The 21,679-nt window shown below is 42.6% G+C and overlaps 1 protein-coding gene across 4 annotated transcripts in view; it reads left to right on the top strand.

Moving 5' to 3' along the window:
• The window catches only part of NUDT13 (nudix hydrolase 13), a 30,297-nt gene extending 9,067 nt beyond the window's left edge, over positions 1–21,230 (top strand). Inside the window, exons 1-9 of one of the 4 annotated variants that reach the window (XM_072628214.1) lie at positions 3,534–3,628; positions 5,878–6,693; positions 8,604–8,743; positions 11,123–11,254; positions 13,243–13,349; positions 15,861–15,986; positions 16,115–16,226; positions 16,634–16,788; positions 18,854–21,230. In XM_072628214.1, the coding sequence (XP_072484315.1) occupies positions 6,611–6,693; positions 8,604–8,743; positions 11,123–11,254; positions 13,243–13,349; positions 15,861–15,986; positions 16,115–16,226; positions 16,634–16,788; positions 18,854–19,054 (1,056 nt within the window). In that variant the 5' untranslated portion in view covers positions 3,534–3,628; positions 5,878–6,610 and the 3' untranslated portion in view covers positions 19,055–21,230. Of the gene's footprint in view, positions 1–3,533; positions 3,629–5,877; positions 6,694–8,603; positions 8,744–11,122; positions 11,255–13,242; positions 13,350–15,860; positions 15,987–16,114; positions 16,227–16,633; positions 16,789–18,853 lie in introns of those variants that run through there. The other 3 variants (XM_072628213.1, XM_072628215.1, XM_072628216.1) reach the window with 3 other exon arrangements.
• The last annotated feature ends 449 nt before the right edge of the window (positions 21,231–21,679 follow it).

Genomic DNA, 21,679 nt, shown 5'->3' with positions numbered 1-21,679 from the left:
TCTGTGTCTTTTAATTTCAAAGCCACATTAAACGCCTGGCTACCTTCCCTCGCCCAGCAATTCTATAATGAACCCATGAGTCAGCAGCCTGTAACTAAGCCATGAGTGGCTGATGTTTTCTTGGTATTAGGAACTAGACATCATCAAGCTATAAGCTAGAAAAATCCCACGGTATCACTCCAAAGATGACCAGGAAAGTGTCACCACCCCCAAACAGTCCCTGTAGCTCTCAGGGTTCCCCTAGAGGATCCTCACTACTTCCCAAGGAGTAGATGAAGGTATTCCTGGGGAGCAGTGGTTTAGAGAAAGGACTATTTGCAGAGTTTGTTTGGAAGGCTAAAATTTAGACCACAGCTGGTGCTGGGGCATTCTATGAATGGCAGGGAGATGGATGGTGACTTTCTAGATAGACGCTGTACTTTCTTCTTGCTAGATCTCCCCATAATGTTTAATTCACAGCACTCACATAGCTTATCCTCTTTTTAACCCTTTTTGCCTCAGTTTCCTCACCTGTAAAATGGAGATAATAATAGCCCCTCCCTCCCAGGGTTGTTGTGAGAATTAAATGAGATAATATGCCTGGCCACGCCTGGCGCATCAGTAAATGCCGTATAGATGCTAGTTATTTACCAGCTGGTAAAGTCCTTGAAGGAAGGGACCATGACTTACAGAGCTGTGCATCTCTAACAGTTTGTGCCTTCATGGGAAGAGATCATGAGAGAGTGCAAAGGGCCTGATTTTGGAGGTAGGAGCCTTGAGTTCACATCTCTGTGGGAAAGACAATGAGCTTTTCTGGGCTTGAGTTTCCTGATCTATAAAATGGAAGGGGCTGGGCTGGCTGACCTCTCAGGCCCCTTCCAGGCCTATTCAGTAAAAGCATCAGTAGCTTTAGTAGAAAGAGTCAACAGAAAACTAAGTTCAAATCTCACCTTTGACATTTCCAGGCTATGTTTTTATGTTAGCCAGTATTTATATAACACTTTCGGGTTCACAAAATACTTTAGAAATATTATCTCATTTTATCACCACAACAGTGCTAGAGGGAGGGGTAGAAGCTTTTATTATTCCTATTTTACAAATGAGGAAAATGAGACAGACAGAGGTTAAGTGACTTGCCAGGGTCACACAAGTAGCAAGTGTCTACGATCACATCTGAACATTCATTCCAAGCCTGGCACCCTATCTACATGCCACCTAGCTGCCCTAGCTGCACATGGTTTACCTTTGAGGGTGTCCTAAATAGCTGCCTCAAATTTAGTCATTGGTGATTCAGCAATACAGAACCAAATTTCTGGACTAGCCTTCCGCTTCAGGGGTTCATTTAAGAGTGCTGACTCTTGTTTGAAGCTTTGTTCTTCTAAGTGTTGTTGCTTCAGAGAGACTTCTGACTTTTTGTGTGGCAAGTTGGTAAATATGGTGGATAGACCCAGACCCCAAAGGATGGAAGCCTGCTTTCTACAGAAAGAGTTCCCAGACTGCAGGAGTGCTTAGAGATCCATAGGAGGGTATCTTTGTGGAGATGAATAACTTTTATGAAATCCCACATATTGTTTTAGTGGTCCTTTTAGAGCAATGTACAGGCAGCTTTGGGTTTTACATTTCTGAATTTAGGCAACCATTCCTACTTCCTTTTAAGAAGAGTCTTGGGTGATTTTTAGTGGATTTGGTATATTTGGGCATTTTAGGTTCTTTCCCTTGGAAGATTGTCCAGGTTTCTTTCTCACCTGGTCCCACCATTTCATTTGCTTAAATTCTATTGGGCATTACTTCGATCCTGAAGGCACCAGCTCTAACCAAAAGAGCTTTGTGGGTATGCTCCATGATATCCAGGAGCACAACTCATTGATGTGGCCCTTCAGGGGGTGCTAACTTTCAGTTCAATTCAATGAGAAGTAAGTAAGCACCTACTATGTGCAAGGCTACTCTGCACTATGGACTAAGGTTACAAAGATATACAGCAAAATAGCCCTTGCCCTCCAGGCTTTTAGGTTGTAATGGGGAGAGGGGAGAGATAGGAAAGTGGGACATAAGACATGGATACAAATGAAAACCAAAGAGACAGGGCAAAGAAAAAATCCAGACAATACATTATCCATTATTTTTGCAGCTTTCTTTCTAAAGCAGCTAGAAAGGTCAGTAAAGGCTTTGTAGGAGAGATGGCCACCCTAGCTGTGCCTTAAAGGAAGTAGATTTCAGCAAGGAAAATGAGGAGAAATATTGGCATAAAAATTGGTCTGTACAAATGCACCAATGTCGAAAGAGGGAAGGGTGAGATGGGGGGTAAGAGCAAACAGCTTCGTTTGGGTATATCATGGGATCAGGGTGTAGTAGTAAGGCTGGAAAGGTATTTGGAGGCTAGATGATAAAGAGCCTTGAATGACAGATGTGGTAGGAGAAATATCTACCAGAGTCCTCTACTACATCATGGGCTGGGTTAATTCTCATCCTTGAATGGTATTGAGATAGTCCTCAAGATTGATCTGGCCCTGGGGACTAAGGACTCAGGCCATTGACTTTGATTCCCCACTGTCTACATACAAAAAGCTTAGGAAGAGCCTGAGTTCTTCCCCAGTATCTGACCTGTGGACTACCATGGGCAGCTCAGAAGCAGGGGAGTTCCACCCTACTGAATTAACGTGGGTTCTTCATTCAATATTCACCTGTGTCAAATATCCTTCCCCTGCTATGGCTAAGGAAATCTCCTTTTGTTAACTGTTAGATGGACTATGATTTTCTCATTTCATCCCAGTCTCAAACCAGAGACTGGTCTGAGCTAAGCTCAGCTCATGACACAAAGCTGACAAGTTTGTATTTTGTACAATAGGCACTCAGGTGGAAAACCAGAGACTTATTGTGCCTCTTGTATCCCTCTCCTAATTAAGCTGCAAGCTCCTTGAAGGCAAGGATTGTCTCATTTTTTATTTTTTTATATAAGCTCCTGAGAAACAAGGTGGCAGAGTCCTCTAGCTGCAAGGCCAGTCTTGAAATCCATAAGACCTGGATTCAGATCCTACTTCTGACACCTACTAGTACTCAACCATGGGCAAATCACTTCTCAGTGCCCCAAGCAACTCTTTTAAATTATTAAGTTATAGATATTGATCTGAGTCTGCAGGGGAAATTTCCACACCAGGAGTGTCTCACAAAGAAGAAATCAAAGATCCGAGTAATCTCCATCTCTCTCCCTGCAAAATATCTCATCACTGATCAAGAAATCTGGCACACAGTAGGTGCTTAATAAATACTTAATGAAACTGAAAAATGAAATTTCTACCAATACAAAGTACAAAGGAATTTGATTATTAGCCTGGTGTAAAGAATCTAACATTATAGTATATCTAACAAATTGAGTTTCAAAGTAACCAAGATGTAGTAAGTATGCCCAGGACAAGCTCCCATCTTTATGAGATGCACTGGGTCTTCTCCAGATGATTCAGGGACCCTGATCCCTTGTCCTTGCTGAGAGTCCAACCTCATTCCTGAAGGTTCATTTCTTTCTGTTGCCTGCAACGCCTTTCCTTCTCACCTCAAAGGACTCGGTGATGTCTCTGTCTCGGTTCTGGAGAGCGGTTTCCTGGAAGTCCCCTCAGGCACGCAGGCAGGTCTCCACCTACGTCACCAAGATGCGGTAAGCACGTCTGCATCCCCAGCTTTGCTTTTTTTCCTGCTTGGGGCCCCAGTGGTGTATTTCCATTGGCATAAGACCATGAAGAAAAGTCCCTGCTTAGCCCAGAGCAGAGTGCTCAGGGAGTTTGCTAGTAACCGTAAGTCATGTTTATTTCTTTATGTGCAAGTGGTATCTCTTGCTCCTCCCCCCAAGTACAGTACCTATGGTACAGTGGGAAGAGCCTGGGATTGGCAGAGAGAACCTGGGTTCAAAAACTCTGTCACTCCCTGCATGACTTGAGGAGAATCATTGAATTTCTCTTTTGAATTCTCTGTGAAGAAAGTCTATTTCTTCATCTGCGGAAAGGGAGGTTTTACACTGGACACTATCCCTTCTGCCCCTAAACTTGTGACTTTTGAGCACAAAGATCGCTCCATTTCACCTTTATAACCACAGTGCCCAGCATGTAGGGATCAGGCCTGGGATTGGTTCAGCTCTACAGAGGTTTATCTCCAAATTCCTACATGTGGGCACTTTGAGAGGCAAAGAAATGAGCAAAAAAAATTTAGCCAAAACAACTTTCCTCAAGTGATTTACTTTCTTTGGGGAAAGGAGGCAGGCTGGTGGTAAATTCAAGGAAATTAGGAAGCGCTTCACTGTAGAGGTGACGACTGGGGAGCTGAGTGAGCCCTGAAGCAAAATGAGGAGGCTGGGGAACTATTTAGGCCTAACTGGTAGCTGTGCCCTGTGGTTTAATTATTTTTAATTTTATTAATTATCTGTGCTTTTAACGTGATAGTTTATTATTATTTGCTGTAGGAGCTGTTTTTTGTGTCCTCACTTATTCCTTTAATTAAACTCCTTTGTTCAAAACCCAAAGATGGATGCACTCGTCCCTTCCTTCAAGAACCTCCTTTTTGCTTCCTAGGGGAGGAGTCTGCCAATGCAACTTGCACATGATGAAATAAAAAACATCCAAAGTAAAGGCGGAGACATTTGTTTAGGGAGAGGGGGCAGCAGGGAGGGATGCCAAGAGGTAGCGGGGAGGAGGGAAGCCATCCCAAGCATGGTGTGCTAAAGAGGGATGTGGAATGTTGTGCATGGAGAACAAGAAGGAGGCTGAGGTAGGCACAACATAGTGTATGAGGGAAAATGATGGGGAAAATAAAAGTGGGAATAAGCAAGGGAGTGTGCAGAGTCCTAGAGTCAAGGAGACCTGAGTTCAGATCCACCCTCAGATACTTACTAGCTGTGTGACCCTAGATAAGTCACTTAACCCTGTTTACCTCAGTTTCCTCATCTGTAAAATGAGCTGGAGAAGGAAATGGGAAACCACTTCAGTATCTCTACCAAGAAAACCCCAAATGGAGTCACAAAATAGAACACGACTGAAAATATCTGAATAATTGAATATGTGGAAGGGGTCACTACCAGGGGTGAGGAACCTGCGGCCTTGAGATCACATGTGGCACAGGTTCCCCACTCCTGCACTAGACTATAAACTCCCTGAAAGTAATGACTGTGTCTTAATGATGACTCCGTAATGATAGCTAACATTTATGTAGCATGTTAAAGTGCCTTACACATTTTATCTCATTTGATCCTCATTGAACCTTGTGAGGTAGGTGCTATTTTCACTCTCATTTTACAGGTGAGGTAGTCCAGGGCAGGACTTGAACTCTGTTCTTCCCGACTCCAAGTCCAGCCCTCTGCCCACTAGTTTCCTCATGGTGCTTTGTACTCTGTTGAGTATTGTATCTGAAACGCCTTTCCCTGAGTACTCATTTGATAAATATTTGTGGAATTGCTGAATTGACAAAAAAAGAAATTCCTCCCACCACAGTAAGCTGGAATGGTGGTGTTCTTTGTAAAAACTTTGTAAGCTAAAGGTGCTGTTCTTAAAGGGATGCTGAGGACCTCTAGAACCACCCTCCAGCTTCCCCCTGCTCATGAGGTGTCAGCCTGGTTGTTTTGTGTTATTGTAAGGGTCACCAGGGCAAAGCAGGATTACATCACCTTCTCCCTTCCTTTGAAAGGGAGCTAATATTTGCTCCAGGCTATCAGCCTCCTAGTCACTATTTATATTTGGAAAGCCCGGAGTGGGAAGAGTTTTTTCTTCTTTGACATAAACTGGGCACTTGGCTCAGAGGGCAGCTCCTGGTCCTGGGGAGGCTTTGAAACACTGGAGGACTGAAATTCTAGTGCTGTCTTTTGTCTCCTATAAAGGGCTCATTGTAGTAACTGCTCTTCTCTTAACGGGTCCCAAACAGCCTCCTGGGCGGAACTTGATACTGAACCAGAACTATCTTCTTGTGTTCCAAAAGTGGCCTGGTCTTTTCAATGCACACCTGTGGGCTGACTGTCCATTTGACTGGAATTTTTGGCAGGGAACGTTCCCCAAGGTCAGTGAGTTCTGGGTCTGACTTTGAGCTCTGAGTCTGAGTAGGGCTTAGCATAGACTGCAATGGCTATCCCCCGAGGCCTGGGAAGGAGAAAGGATTAGTGAAGTCCCATCTGTTTCACACAGTCTTTGAAGTGACAGACAGAATGATCTATTTGAAAGAGAGGATTGAAGATCCTGGCTAACTTGCTTAGACTTTCCTTTTTTCTATTTTCTAAATTTAGTTTTATTTGTCTCAGTGAACAAAAAGCTATTTTCTTTCCCTATCTCCACCCACCCACCCACTCATAATTAGAAAAAGAAAAAAGAAAAACAAAATCTTTGTAACCAGTATGCATACTCAACCAAAAAAACAATCCCCACATTGGCCCTGTCCAAAAAATATGTCCCATTCTGCACCCCTAGACCAGCACTGCCTTACTTAGTGAATGGGCTATTAAAAATATTAGCCTTTTTGGTGGGCCTATTATAGCTACTTTTCCCTCCCTTAAATAAAAGGTAAGGAGTTAATAATCTCATGAGAGGGGCCCTTTTTTCAGTGCACTGATGATTTTTAAAAATTTTTTTACATTTTTTAACTTTAAAAAAAATTTAAAATTTGAATGGAGAACTGGCTTCCTAACCAAGAAGATCTGGGTTCGAGTCCCACCTGTGACATATGTGATCCTCACAACAATCCTGGAAGGTAGGTGCTGTTATTATCCCCATTTTACAGATGAGAAAACTAAGTCAAACAGAGTTTAAGGGACTTGCTCAGGGTCACACAGCCAGAAAGGGTCAGAGGCTGGATTTGAACTCAGGTCTTTCTGGCTCCAGGCTGATCACTCGCCATTGCACCACTTAAACGTCTTAGCAGGTCCAGTTCCTATCTCTGTTATAAATTTGAGAAGCAGCATGGGGTAGTAGGTAGAGAGCTCACCTTGCAGTCAAAAAGATTTATGCCAAATCTTGTTTCTGACATACACTAACAGAGCGATCACAGGTAAAAGCTCTTACCCTCTCAGTGCCCTAGACATTTCTCTTAAGATAAAAAAGCTATGGACAAGTTCTTTATTTGCACTGGCAAGTGCAGTTTCCATATCTGGAACTTCCCATATCCATGAACCCATAGGTCCTGGCCTTCCTAGAGAACCATCCATAAAAACCAGTCACAAAATTGGATATTTCTACTGGGGTCTCATGATGGGCGTGGAGATTCCTCTGAATTCTGTAGTTTGTAGTATGGAACCAAATTTGTAGTTATAGGTGCTATGTCTGCCACTTACTACTTGTGCAACTTTGGGCAAGTCACCTAACCTCTTTGGGCCTCAGTTTCCTTCCTCATCTGTAAAATGGGGAAACTGAGGCTTGGAAAAGTTAAATGACTTGCCTAGGGTCAACATAGCTAGTAAATGTCTGAGGCAGGATTCACACTGGGGTCTTCTAGACTCCAAGTCCAACACTCACTAAATATCTCTGGGTCTCTCTTTCCTTATCTGCAAAATAAGGAGGTTGGGCTAAGTTCTCTTCCAGATCTGAACCTGTGACCCCATGATTTTCACTTCTGCCTGTTAGACCCCCTGCTTCCTTCAAAGACAACTCAGGTGCCACCTTCCCTGAGCTACCAACTAGGAGCACTTTCTGGCTCTTGAAATTACTTTTTATTTCTTATGAACATATTATATCCTCCTGTAGAATATAAGCTTCTTGAGGGCTGGGGCTGTTGCTTCCTTCCCTCCCTCTCTTCCTCTCTGCCTCCCTCCTTCTTTCCTTCCTTCCTGCCTTCTTTCCTTCCTTCCATCCTTTTCTTGCTCCCTTTTCTTCTTCCTTCCTTCCTTTCTCTACTTCCTTCCCTCTCTCTTTCTCTCTTTCCTCCCTTTCTCTACCTCCCTCTTTTTCTCTTTTATCATTGTATCTTCAGCACTTAGCCCAATATCCTGCACTTATTAAATACTCTGGATTTCATGGAAAGGTTGGGCCAGTGGACTACATGCCATGGCAGATTCTGTGGGGTGGAGGGTGTTTGAATAGGGTTACAGCTGCTTCCCAGGGACCAGCCAGCCCAGCTTAGTACACAGAGACTCCTCATCAGTAGGCTGGCCACTGGAAGAACTCTTCAGCTACTGCAGCCTATGAAGCAAAGACAAATAATAAGGAATTTAATCTTATATTCAATCTTTAGCACTCAACCAAGCAGAAACCAAAAGATGAGCCCACTACAAAGGGTGTTTGTCCTGTGTTCCCTTCTAAGTTCCTCTCTGGCTCTGTTTTCTCCAAGCAGATGAAGATTTATTTATCATCTGCCCAAGGTCGGCTGCTACTGAACGCATGGTATTTGCTTTTGGTTGGCACGTCTCCGGAGTGAGTCGTACTGTACTGACCCTAGCCTCTCTGCTTCGAAATCTGCCTTACAGCTGCTGCCATAAACCATGTGTTTTTCCTTCTCTCCTCTAGCTCCCTGAGGTGCCATGAAACTGCCTTAGGGAGGTGCCTTCATATGTGACCTTCATAAAAATTAGCTAGTTGATGGCCATAAGAATTGCTGTCATGACTTGGGGGGGGACCGCAGAGAGCTGGCTTAGGTCCTGTGATGACTCATCTCTCTCCCAATGACAGGTACCTGTTTGAACTTAAGGAAGATGATGATGTATGTCGAAAAGCCCACAGTTCAGGAATGTTTTACCTTTTCCATAGCCTGGCTCCGTTGCTACAGATGTCTGGGAACAGGTACCTGGCCCCTCCATTTAGGGCTTCAGGTAAGAGTAAAGGGACCCAAACTGGCCACAGGTCTGAACACTGTCATTAGGTAGAATTCCAGCCAGTGCTGAACTTTTGTGGATTTCTGAAAAAAATTAAACTAGTGAGACCTCTAAGTTGCAGGCTAAAATGGTGTTGTTTTCCCCAAAAGAATATAAACTCTTTAAAGGAAGGAACTGTTTAGTTATTTTTGTCTGCATATTCTCAAGACCAGCACAATGCCTGGCGTACAGTAGGCACTTAACAAATGCCTGATGATTTATTAATGATTCTGTTTCATGTACCTAATGGGGTCCTTGGTCAGTGTTAATTAACAAGGATGAGGTCCCTAGACTAATGATTTCCATCCACTTATCTCCCATTTCTCTTCCTCCTCCTAGATAAAGCATTCTTTAAAAATGTAAAATGATATGAATCTTATTTTGGAGAGGGAAAATGTGCCCCATATAAATGAGTTTGTATGAAAGAGAGTTATTCCCTTTCCCTGGACCTTAACTCCCAGAAAGAACTCTCCGTCAGGTCCCTGAGGAGAAAACCTCCAGGACCCCCATGATAGTTAGCCCCATATCCTTCTGGGTGATGTAAGCAGTCAGGTAAAGCAGCAAATGCCCAGACACAGGAAGGTTACATTTGTGTGTGTGTACACATGATGCTTATATGTGGGGAGAGACCATGAGATCTTACAAAACCGGGACTGGGAATCCTCCTGTTCAGCCTGAAATTTACAAGCTCATGTAATATGAATATGTGTGAGTATCTGACACCTACTGGTGTATATGTTGAAATAGTGGGGTCCAAGATATTGGGAAGTGAGGGATAGTGCTGTTTTTTAACAGGGGAAAATAGGAGAGATTGGTAGAAAGGCACCAGACTCTGTGAAGAGACCTAGCAACCGAGCAGGGAAGGGTGAGTCCCCAAGCACTGAAAGGTCATCTTGCACATAGTGCTGGGCTTGTGGCCTCAGGGGAGCCACTCCCTTTATGTGACCACAAAAGGTGATATTTTGTGATTTGTGGGATAGCAAGATTTAGAGCTGGAAGGAATTTTATGAGTGAATTTTAGAGGAACTGCTAATTCAGCCACCTCAGTTGAGAGACTGAGAAGCTAAGGCCTGAAGAAGGTGAGTGACCCACAGTCACATAGCTAGTAAATGGCAGACCCAGGGTTCCAGTTCAGGTGCTCTGCTTCCAAATCCTGTTCTCTTTGCACTTCTCCAGAAGACCTTATTTCAAAAGCCCCTAGTTCTCAGAGTGAGGTCTGAAGACCCCTGGGTGTCCCTGAGACCCTTACAAAGTCAAAACTATTTTGGTAATAATACCAAGACGTTTTGACAACTCATATAGTAAATATTGATAGATACAACCCACAGAAACAAAAGCTCTCTGGGCAAGGGGCTTAATAATTTTGAAGAGTTCTTTCATAACATGACTAATATGGAAGTATGTTTTATATGATTGCACACATATAGCCTATATCAAATTGATTACAATTTTAGGAAGAAGAAAGGGGAAGGAGAAAATTTGCTTGTAAAAATGAATGCTAAAAACTGATTTTACATATAATTGGAAAAAGTAAAATGCTACTAAAAATAATTTTTAAGAGTATAAGGGTATCCTGAGACTAAAAAGTTTGAGAACCGCTAATCTAGGTCATTAGAGACATGAACTGGAGACTCCCTTACTCCACTTTAGGTATATAAGTGGGATATTGAAAGTGATATTATGTTTTGCAACTAAGGCAAGTGGTGCAATGAATAGACGCCTAGAGTGACTGAATTCAAAACCCAACTCAGGCACCTACCAACTTTGTGACCCTGGACTGTCTGCCTCAGTTTCCTCACCTGTAAAATAGGGATAATGATAGCACCTACCTCCCAGGATTGTGGTAAGGATCAAAAGAAATAGTATTTATAAAACATTTAGCATAGAGCTTGGCACATAGTAGGCTTTATTCTCTTCCTCCCTATTAGAAATCCCCTTGGGAAGCATGATGGTTGAAAGGTAAGAAAGTAGAGTTGGGTTATGGACTCTTAAACTTAGAAAGAGTCTCAGAGACTGTCAGATCTAGTCCATACCTGAACCAGAGGCCCTCTCTGGCATCCCTTTCTACCACCACCTTTTCAGCAGCAAATGAAACAGTAAAATGACATGATTCCATAGCAGATTAAAAATTATTTTCATGGATTCATGGAATATTAGTGAGGAGGAAACCTAGAGAAAATGGAGAGCGTTGGTAAAAGAGGCAAGACTCAAAACCAGTCACCTTAATTATGATTTTTGGCTGATCTGAGAAATGGAACTCCTGCTAGCTTCCTGCAATTGTGATGGTTTAATTATTCTTCGTGTTCTCTCTTCTTCTTTTTTTTTCTGTTTTCCTAGAGTTGGAAAGGATCCTGAGCAAGTTTGGACAGGATGCCCCAAATATTGAACACTCAGTCCTGATTGGCTGCTCTGACCGGCATGAAGCATGGTTTGCCTTGGATCTTGGTCTGGGAAACCCCTGTTCCTCAGGTTAGGGTCACTCACTGATCCTTGCTGTCCTGGAATTAAGGGTGGCCCGGAACCCTGATGTAGGCAAAAGGCTCCTACCAGGCATTCCCTGACCTGCAGAAGCTCACAGTTAGTAGGGGCCCGGAGACCATCTAACTCCACCTGAGCTTATGAATCCCCTCAACATCCCCAGCCAAGGGAGTCAGGTCTAGCCTTTGCCTGGAGATCCATTGGGAGGAGGAACCCAACCCATTCCTGAGCCGCCCATTCCCTTCGTGGAAAACTCTTAAGTTTTCGAGAGTCTTTTATAGAGTCATAGATCTAAATCTGGAAAGAAACTCTGAGGCCATTTAGCCCCCTCCTTTTATTTTACAAATGAGTAAACTGAAGTCAGGGAAGTCAACTTGCCTAAGGTCACACAGGGAGTAGGCGTCAGAGTCAGAATTTGAACCTGGACCTTTGATGCCAAGTTTAGCATTTTTTTCTCACTGTACAACAGGCCACCCCACTCCTGATTAGGCTAAGTCATAAAGTAATGATTCCAGAGAGGGGGGCAACTGGAGACTTGAAGGAAATCCCGTTCTGTCCAATCTTTTCTCTTTCCAAACTCATAATACTTTGTACGTCCACTGACCATGGAACGAAATGTTTTCTCTAACTGAGGGTTTTGGCTTTTTTAATGTTTAAGTGAGGCATTTTGTTGTCACTTCCCCATTATCCTCCCCGCTCATGTACCATCCCCTGTAACAACCACCACAAAAATAGATAAACAAAACCGTCTGATGATTGCACCATATTTCACGTGTAGCCTGGCACACAGAAGGCACTTAATAAATGCTTATTAGAATCCACCATTTTCTTCTAAGAGGAGGGCACTAGACTTAGCATCAGGAATCTTGAACCAATGTTGATCATCATACTACTCCATCTGGATCCTGTTGTCTTCCATCTCTATCACTGTATACACTATGTCTATTGTTTTAGAAGGTCTGCTTTCTTTGCTCTGTATCAGTTCATACAGCTGCTCTGTTTCTCTGCATCGTTCAGATTCATTGTTTCTAATAGTATAGTCCATTATGTTTATATGCCATAATTTGTTCAGCCGTTCCCTTGTCCGTGGCATGCCCAGTCTACCATGTCTGGAATGTTCTTCTTCCTCACCTCTGTGTCCTCCCTTTAGGACACAGTACAAATGCCACTTCCTACACGAGACCTTTCCTGACACCCCACTCTCCCAGGGGTTCATGCTGTCTCTCTCCCAAAATTATTTTGTGTTATGTCTACTTTGTATTGACTCAATATCTCTATACAAGGTAAATCTCTCCATTAAAATGTTTTTGCCAGTAGGTGCTTAACAAATATTTGAATTGAATTGATGGGCACTACTTTGTTTTCCATTTTTTGGTACTACAAAGAGTTGCTACCATGACTATTTGGCATTTGGGATCCAATTTATTTAGCACCTCCTGTGTGCAGGACCCTTACACATATTACTCATTATTTTATATGTAGAAATGATGTGTACCTATATTTTGTATGTCATTTCACTGTAAAAATTATTATTACATAGAAGTTATTACATACATTCATTGGTAGCTAGGTGGCACAGTAGATAAACTGCTGGCCCTGGAGTCCAGAAGACCTGAGTTTAAATTTGACCTGAGACTTTTACTAGCCATATGACCCTGGGCAAGTCACTTAACCTCTCTCTGTCTCAGTTTCCTCATCTGTAAAATAAGGATAATAAGAGCACCTCCCTCTTAGGGTCATTGTGAAGATCAACAGATAATACTTGTCAAGTGCTTTGCCAGCCTTAAATCATGATATAAATGCTTATTATTACATAACCTTTTTATAGTGGGATAATTGAGTCACAAGATATAAGCAGGTAGTTGTCTTTTCTTCTGTAATTTCAGATCAATTTCCAGTTTAGAAACACTCTGTTAGAACGGAGTCAAGGGCCTTTATATTTTCTAAGTATTCCATTCCTTTGTCTCTTTTTCTTCTAGGTTCCTTGCAGAAATCTGAAATGGAAACTGAGCTCCAGGGTTCCTTTATTGAGCTAAGAAAGGCTCTATTCCAGATGAATGCAAAAGATATTTCCTTGATCTTCACGGTAGATGCTTGCATTCTCCCTTTTCTAGGGCACATTTTGCTTGGGGAGAGTTGTGTGTGTACCCATGCAGAGGTGTGTGGGTATACATAGGAGGCAGCCAGGAAGTGTTTGATCTCTTACCGTGCAGTTCGAGGACCAACCTTCCCACAAACCTTTTCAAAGGAGAGTCTGAGCTACATGGAGATTATTCATTCTGTCCCCTGGAAAAGAAAGGCAGGCTGAGCTGGGCTGGACGTTCTAGCAGACATATCTGGTTCTGACAACAAAACTGTTGCGCCAGGTCAAGGAAAGCTGATTTTCACCAGAGGACAGAAAAAACCATGAGGATAGAATCTGTGAACCTCACTAAGTGTCTGCTGTAGCACAGGATGACTGACTCAAGCATAGTACACAAAACAAGCTCACACATCTCTCTTGCCTTTGTATATTGCAAATGCCACTCTTGACTGCAGTTTTTTTTTCTCTTTTCATTAGATCTCATTTTTATTGTTGCTGTTCAGTCTTTTTTTTCAGTTGTACCTGACTCTTTATGACCCCATTTGGGGTTTTCTTGGCAAAGGTACTGGAGTGGTTTGTCAATTCCTTCTCTATTTTACAGATCAGGGTTAAGTGACTTGCCCAAGGTCACCCAACTAGGAAGTATCTGAGGTTATATTTAAATTCAGGAAGATGCGTCTTCCTGACTCTAGGCCTCTGTCCACTGCCCCACCTAGCAACCCCTAAATCCCTTTTAGGAAACTGCTTTTAAGTGCATTTCCCAGGAAGAGGTGAAGCTACAGTCATTTTTCAAAGCCCTAGACCTGATCACATCCCAGCATGCCAGAAGCAAGGATGATAGGGCAGCAAGCGTTCTTTTATTTCAGAGAAGTTCTCAAATCAGCTGGATATGTTCACCCTACTGTACAGAATGGAGCTTGTGGGAAACTCCATTTCCTTCCTTTCTTCCTTCCTTCCTTCCTTCCTTCTTCCTTCCTTCCTTCCTTCCCTCCCTCCTTCCTTCCTTCCTTTTTCTTTTCTTTCTTTCTTCTCTTCCTTTCTTCTTTCCTTCCTTCTTTCATTTCTCTCTTTCTTCCTTTCTGTCAATACCAAGATGTGTGTATATATACATATATGCATGTAGATATACACCCATGTATCTATACACACACATACATGTACATATATACACACATATATGTGTATATGGAAGGGGATCCATCTACAGCATTACCCAGCCAAGTCTCTCCAGCAACTCAAAGAAATATGTCAACTTCCTGCCCCCACCTCAAATGATTCCTGCCCACTTATCTATATACACACATATAAATATAGGTGTGCATGTATGTACACATATATGTGAATGTGTGCACATAAATATTGCATGCATATATACTCCTATAAAGAGAGAGCCAGAAACTCATTGGGTATTTCACACGCACACGCATATGTGTGTATATACCTAATATGTGTACACATGCATACCCATGTACCTATATGTGCATATATGTACTATAGTATATATATACACGCATATATGTACACATGTATGTATATTCATATGCACACGTGTGTATATATATACACATCTACATAAGATGAGCGATAGGTAGACAGAGAGAGATGAGACATAGATAAGATATAGATTTAGGTATAGAAATATATACATCTATAAGTGACCTTTCAGATAAGCAAGCCTTCTGGACCTCCTATGTGCTAAGAAAATACACTAAAACCAAGGAGCCCATTATCTCGCAAATGACCACTCCCCAAGGGTTTGGTTCTGGACTCATGAAGTGCATGGATGTTATTGAGGCAGCCAGATGTGGGGGAGAGGTACTGGAGTGGAAATCTGGAAGATTTGAATCTCACCCCTGACACTCACCAGCTGAGTGATCTTGGACAAGTCACAAGGCAGCTCTCTAAGCCGTGGCTACTAAGTAATAAAGGGGTTGGGGCGGGGGAAGTTGCTCCCACATTAAGGAAGTCAAGGATCCTCAATGTATTATTCCTGCCTTTGTCAGAGGGCCCAAGCATCGTCTTCTACATTCCCATGGAAAGTCTGAACGTAGAACAGAGGCCGGGACTGAAATTAGCAGCTAAAGACATTTAGCCAGAACCAGCCTCACCTGGTGAATTCAGAATAGTTTTAGATGAAAAAAAAAAATCAGACTTTTTATTCAGGCTGAACTGTTGGAGGAACATTATCAAGTCTTTTCTTTCACACTACTGTGGAAAGAATGCTGACTTTGGAGTCAGACAACCTGGATTCAAATCCTGACTGATACTATCACTTGGGTGGCCTTAGGTGAATCCCTTACTCTCTCTGGTGGTGTTTCCTTCCTGGGTAAAAACAAAACCACAAAAAAAAAAAAAAATGAAGTGGTTGAATGAGATGCCTCTACGGTCAAGTTCTATCTCTGTGATCCTCTCATTTTCTGGAGGTTTTTTACCTCCAGTTGCTGGAGAGACTGACCTGAGCAATGGAGATGGATCCCCTTCTAAGAGACTATATCTGTTTTTGTGTTTGCTCAGGCTCAGGCCCTCCTCCGTTGGCATGACTGCCATCAGTTCTGTGGCAAAAGCGGGCAACCCACCCAGAAGAATGTGGCTGGCAGCAAACGCATCTGTCCCTCTAGTAAGATGATCTATTATCCTCAGGTGAGCATTGGTAGAGAGAACTGGAGTGGCTCAGGAAGCCATGCATGATGCTTGCCTCATTTTGTCCATACCACCACACCATGACAGTGGTGCTGCCCTTGACCCCTCACTGCTGTGCTCTTCCCTAGATGTCCCCTGTGGTCATCACGCTGGTGTCTGATGGGACCCGATGCCTGCTGGCCCGGCAGAGTTCCTTTCCTAAGGGCATGTACAGTGCCCTGGCGGGATTCTGTGATATAGGTAAGGAACCTTAGACATTAGGCACAGTAGTCCTGAAGTGAATGGAATTGCATTTCTGGTTATGTTTCTTAGTGTCTTGTCATCTGAACACTTGAACCTTCAGGCACAGTCCTCTCTGGTACATGGTGATCCATCAAGAAACACCTAGTATATCCCTATTATAGACCAGGTACTTAATGGACAAGAGGCCTGGCGCTTCTTGGCCTATATTCTTTGTATTAACCAGAAGATACTCGTTCTGACCCTCTCTAGTGATACTAAGGCACCAGATCTCAGCATTATGATTCATCGTACCAATTCCACCCAAGCTATCACTCCTGGATTACAGTTGGAATCCCAAAGCTGAATCCTCTGTCTCTCCCCCTCCCCACAGCAAGGCTGTCCCAAACTAACCTGAGTGCTTCTAGGTGAGACGCTGGAAGAGGCTGTCCGTCGGGAGGTAGCTGAGGAGGTAGGGCTGGAGGTGGAGAGCCTACACTATTCAGCATCCCAGCACTGGCCCTTCCCTAACAGCTCCCTCATGATCGCGTGTCATGCTACCGTGGGACCAGGGCAGACGGAGGTGAGTCCTCACCAGGCTTCTCTTTTCCTGGTCAGAAAACTGATTCATGCTTATCAGTCAATTGGCAAGTTTTTATTGGGAGCCTTTAACATATGTGGTGAGATATAATACATGATCCCTTAAAGTTTATTGGAGGAAAAAACCCATTAGAAGAGCCGCTGGTTTTGGAACTTGGACTTTGAAATAACAGCAGCTGTCATCTATCAGGCACTTTGGGATTCGCCCATTATCTCCTTTGTCTGTCCCAACAATCTTATGAGGTAGGTGCTGCTCTTATTTCCGTCTCCCAGATGATATACCTCAGGGGTGAGAAAGTTAAGTGACTTGCTCAGGGTCACACTGCTAATGTAAGTGGGGGAAGGGGATTCAACTAGAGGTCTCCCTAAAAGACAGTCATTGAGACTATTGTGGAAATATGTGTAACAGGATTATATATGTAAAGCCTATATCAGATTGCATGCTGTTTTGGGGACTGGGGAGGGGAGGGAGAGGGAAAAATTCGGAACTCAAAGTCTTATAAAAGTAAATGTTTAAAATTAAAAATAAATTTTAAAAAGATAGGCATTTAGCTACCTGACTTCCTCCTCATATACACACCCTGACCACGTTACAGTTTCTTTTTCTTGATACCAGATCTGAACTTATTGGCCAAGTCAAGACATGAGACTTCCATTGTTGACTTGGCTTGAGGTTTTTGTCCTGGTATCATGGACTCTTACAATCAGAGGGGAACTCAGAGGTTATCTAATTCAGTCACTGCCACCTAGTATAGGAACCCCTTCTTCAGAGTCCCCAACATTCCTCTCACTTTCATACTTCTACCCGTTGACATGCCTAGCCATCTTTCATGGCCCAGCTCAAATGAGATCATCCAGTCTCCACTTACCAAAGTCATCTTGAGGTTTGGGCTTCAGTTTCTAGAATGAAGTGTGTCCACTTTCCCTGGGTGCCATGTAGGTTAATGATCTTCTTGTAAGGAAGACAATAGATACCATCACATGAACTACTACTATAGTACCTTACTATATGGTGGAGAGAACCCTGAACCTGGAGTAAGAAAGACTTCCAAATAAATCCAGCATCTGACATGGAACTAGCTGTGGAGTCCTAAGCAAGTCACTTAACCTCTCTCTGCCTCAGTTTTCTCGTCTGTAAAATGGGGAGAACAGAGGCACCTACTTCCCAGAATGATTGTGAAGATCAAATGAGATAATGTTTGTACCTTATAACCTTCTATGCTAGCTGTTAGAGCTTATTTTTTATGTCCGTTTATGTGTTCCCTGACCGCTGGGCTCTCCTGCTTACAAGCAGGATTTTGAATCTGTCCCCACCAGACATCAGGCTCAGGATACTGTTCTCCATAAGTGCTGTTTGAAAACCATTTTCTCACCTTTCTCACCATGCTAGAGGCAACATTTAAGAGCTGACCCTCTCCAATCCAGCCTCAGCAAAGGGTAGCAGTGAAAATGACCTGGTTCAAATCCTACTTCTGATACATATTAATTGATTGAATGATTATCAGCTGGGTGACCCTGAACAAGTCACTTAAATGTTGTTTTATTTAAACTTTGGCCCCCACTCAATTCCATGGGACTTTATCTACTAAGTCACAGATGGGCATGGAGCTACACAGTGGTGGGAACATGTGTTCCCTACACTAACAAAATTCATTAATTCAATAAGTGTTTGTCGAGGGCCTACTACGCACTGAGTATCATGTGGATGAAAATGAAACTGGTCCTTATCTTTAAGGACCTTACATTCTATTGGTGGGGGGAGATAGAAGGAACAATACATACACAGATAATCATTATAAATATATACAAAGTAAGGGGTTTTTTTGGGGAGGGAGGGGTTTCCACTATCAAGAAAGGCCTATGTAGAAAGTAGCCCTTGAGTTGAATCTTAAAAGAAACAAGTAATTCTAAGAGTTGGAGGAAGAAGATAAAGTGCATTTTAGGCCTGAGGAACAGCCTAAGCAAATAGAGCCTAAACATATTCCTACCACAAAAAAAAATTTTGTAGCATCTGTCTTTATTTCTTGTTCCTTTCTTGTGCCTTTCAGATCCATGTGAACTCCAAAGAGCTAGAGACAGCAGGCTGGTTCAGCCTGGAAGAGGTGACCACAGCTCTCAGGAAGAAAGGACCTCCTGCCAAAGAGCAAGATGGCACCATCCCCTTCTGGTTGCCTCCGAAGATGGCCATTGCTCATCAATTGATTTTGGAGTGGGTACAAAAGCAGAGTTCCTCTTCAAATCTTGCTTAACCCAGATCAAGTTGCATACATGTCTCATCTACATCCTTGGAGAACATATCAAGGAGAAGAGATTGATGGAGATGATGTGACAATAGCAAAAGGCAAACTCCAAAACAGCCCCATCACATGGGGGACAGTGTGGTGTAGTGGAAAGAGCACTGGACTTGGAGTCAGAACAGACCTGCATAGGAATCCCACCTCTGACCCTTAGTAACCATCGGCAAGTTGTGAGGCTCAGTTTTCTCATGTGTAAAACGGCAGTAATAATACCAGTAGGACCTACCTCATAGGGTTGTTATGAGGATTGGATGAAGTAACCTACATTAAGTGTTTTGAAAACCATATGGCTGACATTTATATATAATACTTTTATTATTATTAGGCCAGGGATATGACAAAAGACAAGCCTGTCATGAGATACCTCAGTTAGGAGGAGAAAAACATAATTTAGTGAATAGGATGTTGGATTTGGAGTCTGGTGCTGGGCTTCCAAACTTATCAGCTTTGTGACTGTGGGCAAATTCCTTTGCTTCTCAAAGCCTCTTTCCCCTTGTCCGCAAAGTGGGCATATTCTCCCTCATAGAGTTCTTGCGAGGAAGGAATTTTGTAAATCTTTAAAGTGTTACCAAACGTGTTTGTGCCAGCACTTAGAACAATCAGTACTTCCTAAATGGTGAATGAATGAATAAATAGCAGGAGAGAAGCATTTCCCAATACCTACCAAAAATGATCCAAGTTTGGAGAGGGAACTCTATTTAAATATCACCTTAGGAGTTGTTAGACTGTGTATGCCCCTTTGACCTACCAATATCACTGCCAAGTTTGTACCCCAAAGAGATCAAAGAAAGAGGAAAAGGACCCACACATACAGAAAGATTTACAGCATTTCTTTTTTTGTGATGTCAAAGAATTGGAAACTGAGGGGATGCCCATCAATGGGGGAATGGTTAAGCAAATTATGGTATATGGAGGAGATAGAATACTATTGTGCAGAAAAAAAATGATAAAAGGGGATGATTTCAGAGAAACCCAGGAAGACTTGCATGAACTGATGCAGAATGAAGAGAACAGAACCAGAATGATTTATATAAGGACAAAAATATTGTAAAGATAACTTTAAAAGATTTAAGAAAGGACTGATGAAACACGTTGCTTGCTACCTCCTGATGGAGAGGTGAAAGAATCAGAAGGCAGAATGAGATGTATTGTTTTTTGGATGGCCAATGTAAGAATCTGTTTTGCTTGACCATATATGTTTGCAAAGGGATTTTGTTTTTCTTGCTTTCACAAAGTGATGTGTGTGGGAGGGGAATAAAGCGATCTCTATGAAAATAAAATAACAATTATTTTTAAAAAATAAATATCACATGAAAAACAAAATCAATGGAAAGGTTGAAGATGGTTGGCCACAGATTCTGTCTTAGAGGTTTTTCTAATGTTCCCCTTGATGCCAAAGGCTTTCTGATCTACATGCCTATAGCTAGGATTCCAAGTTTTTACCCTGAGGACTAAAATAATCTTGAGGCTGTTTGCTGGGAAGGTTAGCAGCACTTTCATCTGAATATTTTTAAATGTACAGCAAATGGCAAACTACTCCTATGTGAGTCACTAGAACCAGGGGACAGTTTCAAGGATCATCAGCATCAAAGAAATCTCTGCTGTTATATTGAATACATCACTCATTTCCTGAGAGATAGCAGTTGGATGCAGCCAGCCCAGAATGCTTTGCCCAATTCCCTATGTATGTTCTCATGGACATGAGACGTATTGATGACTGTCTCTAACTGCAGCATTTGGGGAGGAAGAACAGCTTTCATTGTCTTCACATGGCATCATTTAACTGAGTTACTGGTCCTTAATAACCAACTGCTTTAGCAAAGACTGTAGTGACATGTAAAGTATACAGAAGTCAATTTTCTCCTTGGTAGATTCTAACACAGAAACAGTCTCTTAGAACTAGAACCACAGAACAATGAAAATATTTCTAGAACTAGAAACTTGTAATACCCCCAAAAGCCATATATGCCTCATCTACTCAGGGTCACTGGTAAACACTGCATCCTCAGTGAGCAAAGAAATGACGCATTGGACTCTTAGGCAGCTAAGTATAGGTTATAGTACCTGAGAGCCAGGCTGGGTCCCAGCTTTGTTGAATCGAGAGGAGCAAAACAGGCAAAGGCAAAAATAATACAACCAAAGGCAGAATGGGGGGGCTCCCCTACCAGCCAGTGACTTAACTTAACTTCCTACAAAGCCTCAATCAATTGCTGGGTAAAGGCGGCAACCCGGAACCAGAGGAGAAAGAGTGACAAGTTAGTTTCAGGTCTAGACTAGTCAGACTTAGTGGGAGAAGGTGGAAATGTAGCCCACCGATATGAAGACAGTTAATGAGGTGTTAGAACTCAGTAAACCAAGTTTATCATTTCCTAGGGACCTGGCACTTTGAAGTAGACATGATATACTGTTATTTGGGGGCCCAGAGTAGGTGCCTGTTTTAAGGGACGAAATTCTAGCCTGAAAACTACCACTCAGGCAGGCCCTTTTTGTTGACAACATAGCAACTCTATCCAAGCCATTACTTTTTTGTTTAAATAGAAGCATTTAGTGAAATGACATATAAGTAGTAATAAAACA

Source organism: Notamacropus eugenii, chromosome 1 (assembly GCF_028372415.1).
Source record: "Notamacropus eugenii isolate mMacEug1 chromosome 1, mMacEug1.pri_v2, whole genome shotgun sequence".
NCBI lineage: Eukaryota > Metazoa > Chordata > Mammalia > Diprotodontia > Macropodidae > Notamacropus > Notamacropus eugenii.
The sequence above is the reverse complement of the archived record's forward strand: the minus strand, read 5'-3'. Positions and strand labels throughout refer to the sequence as shown.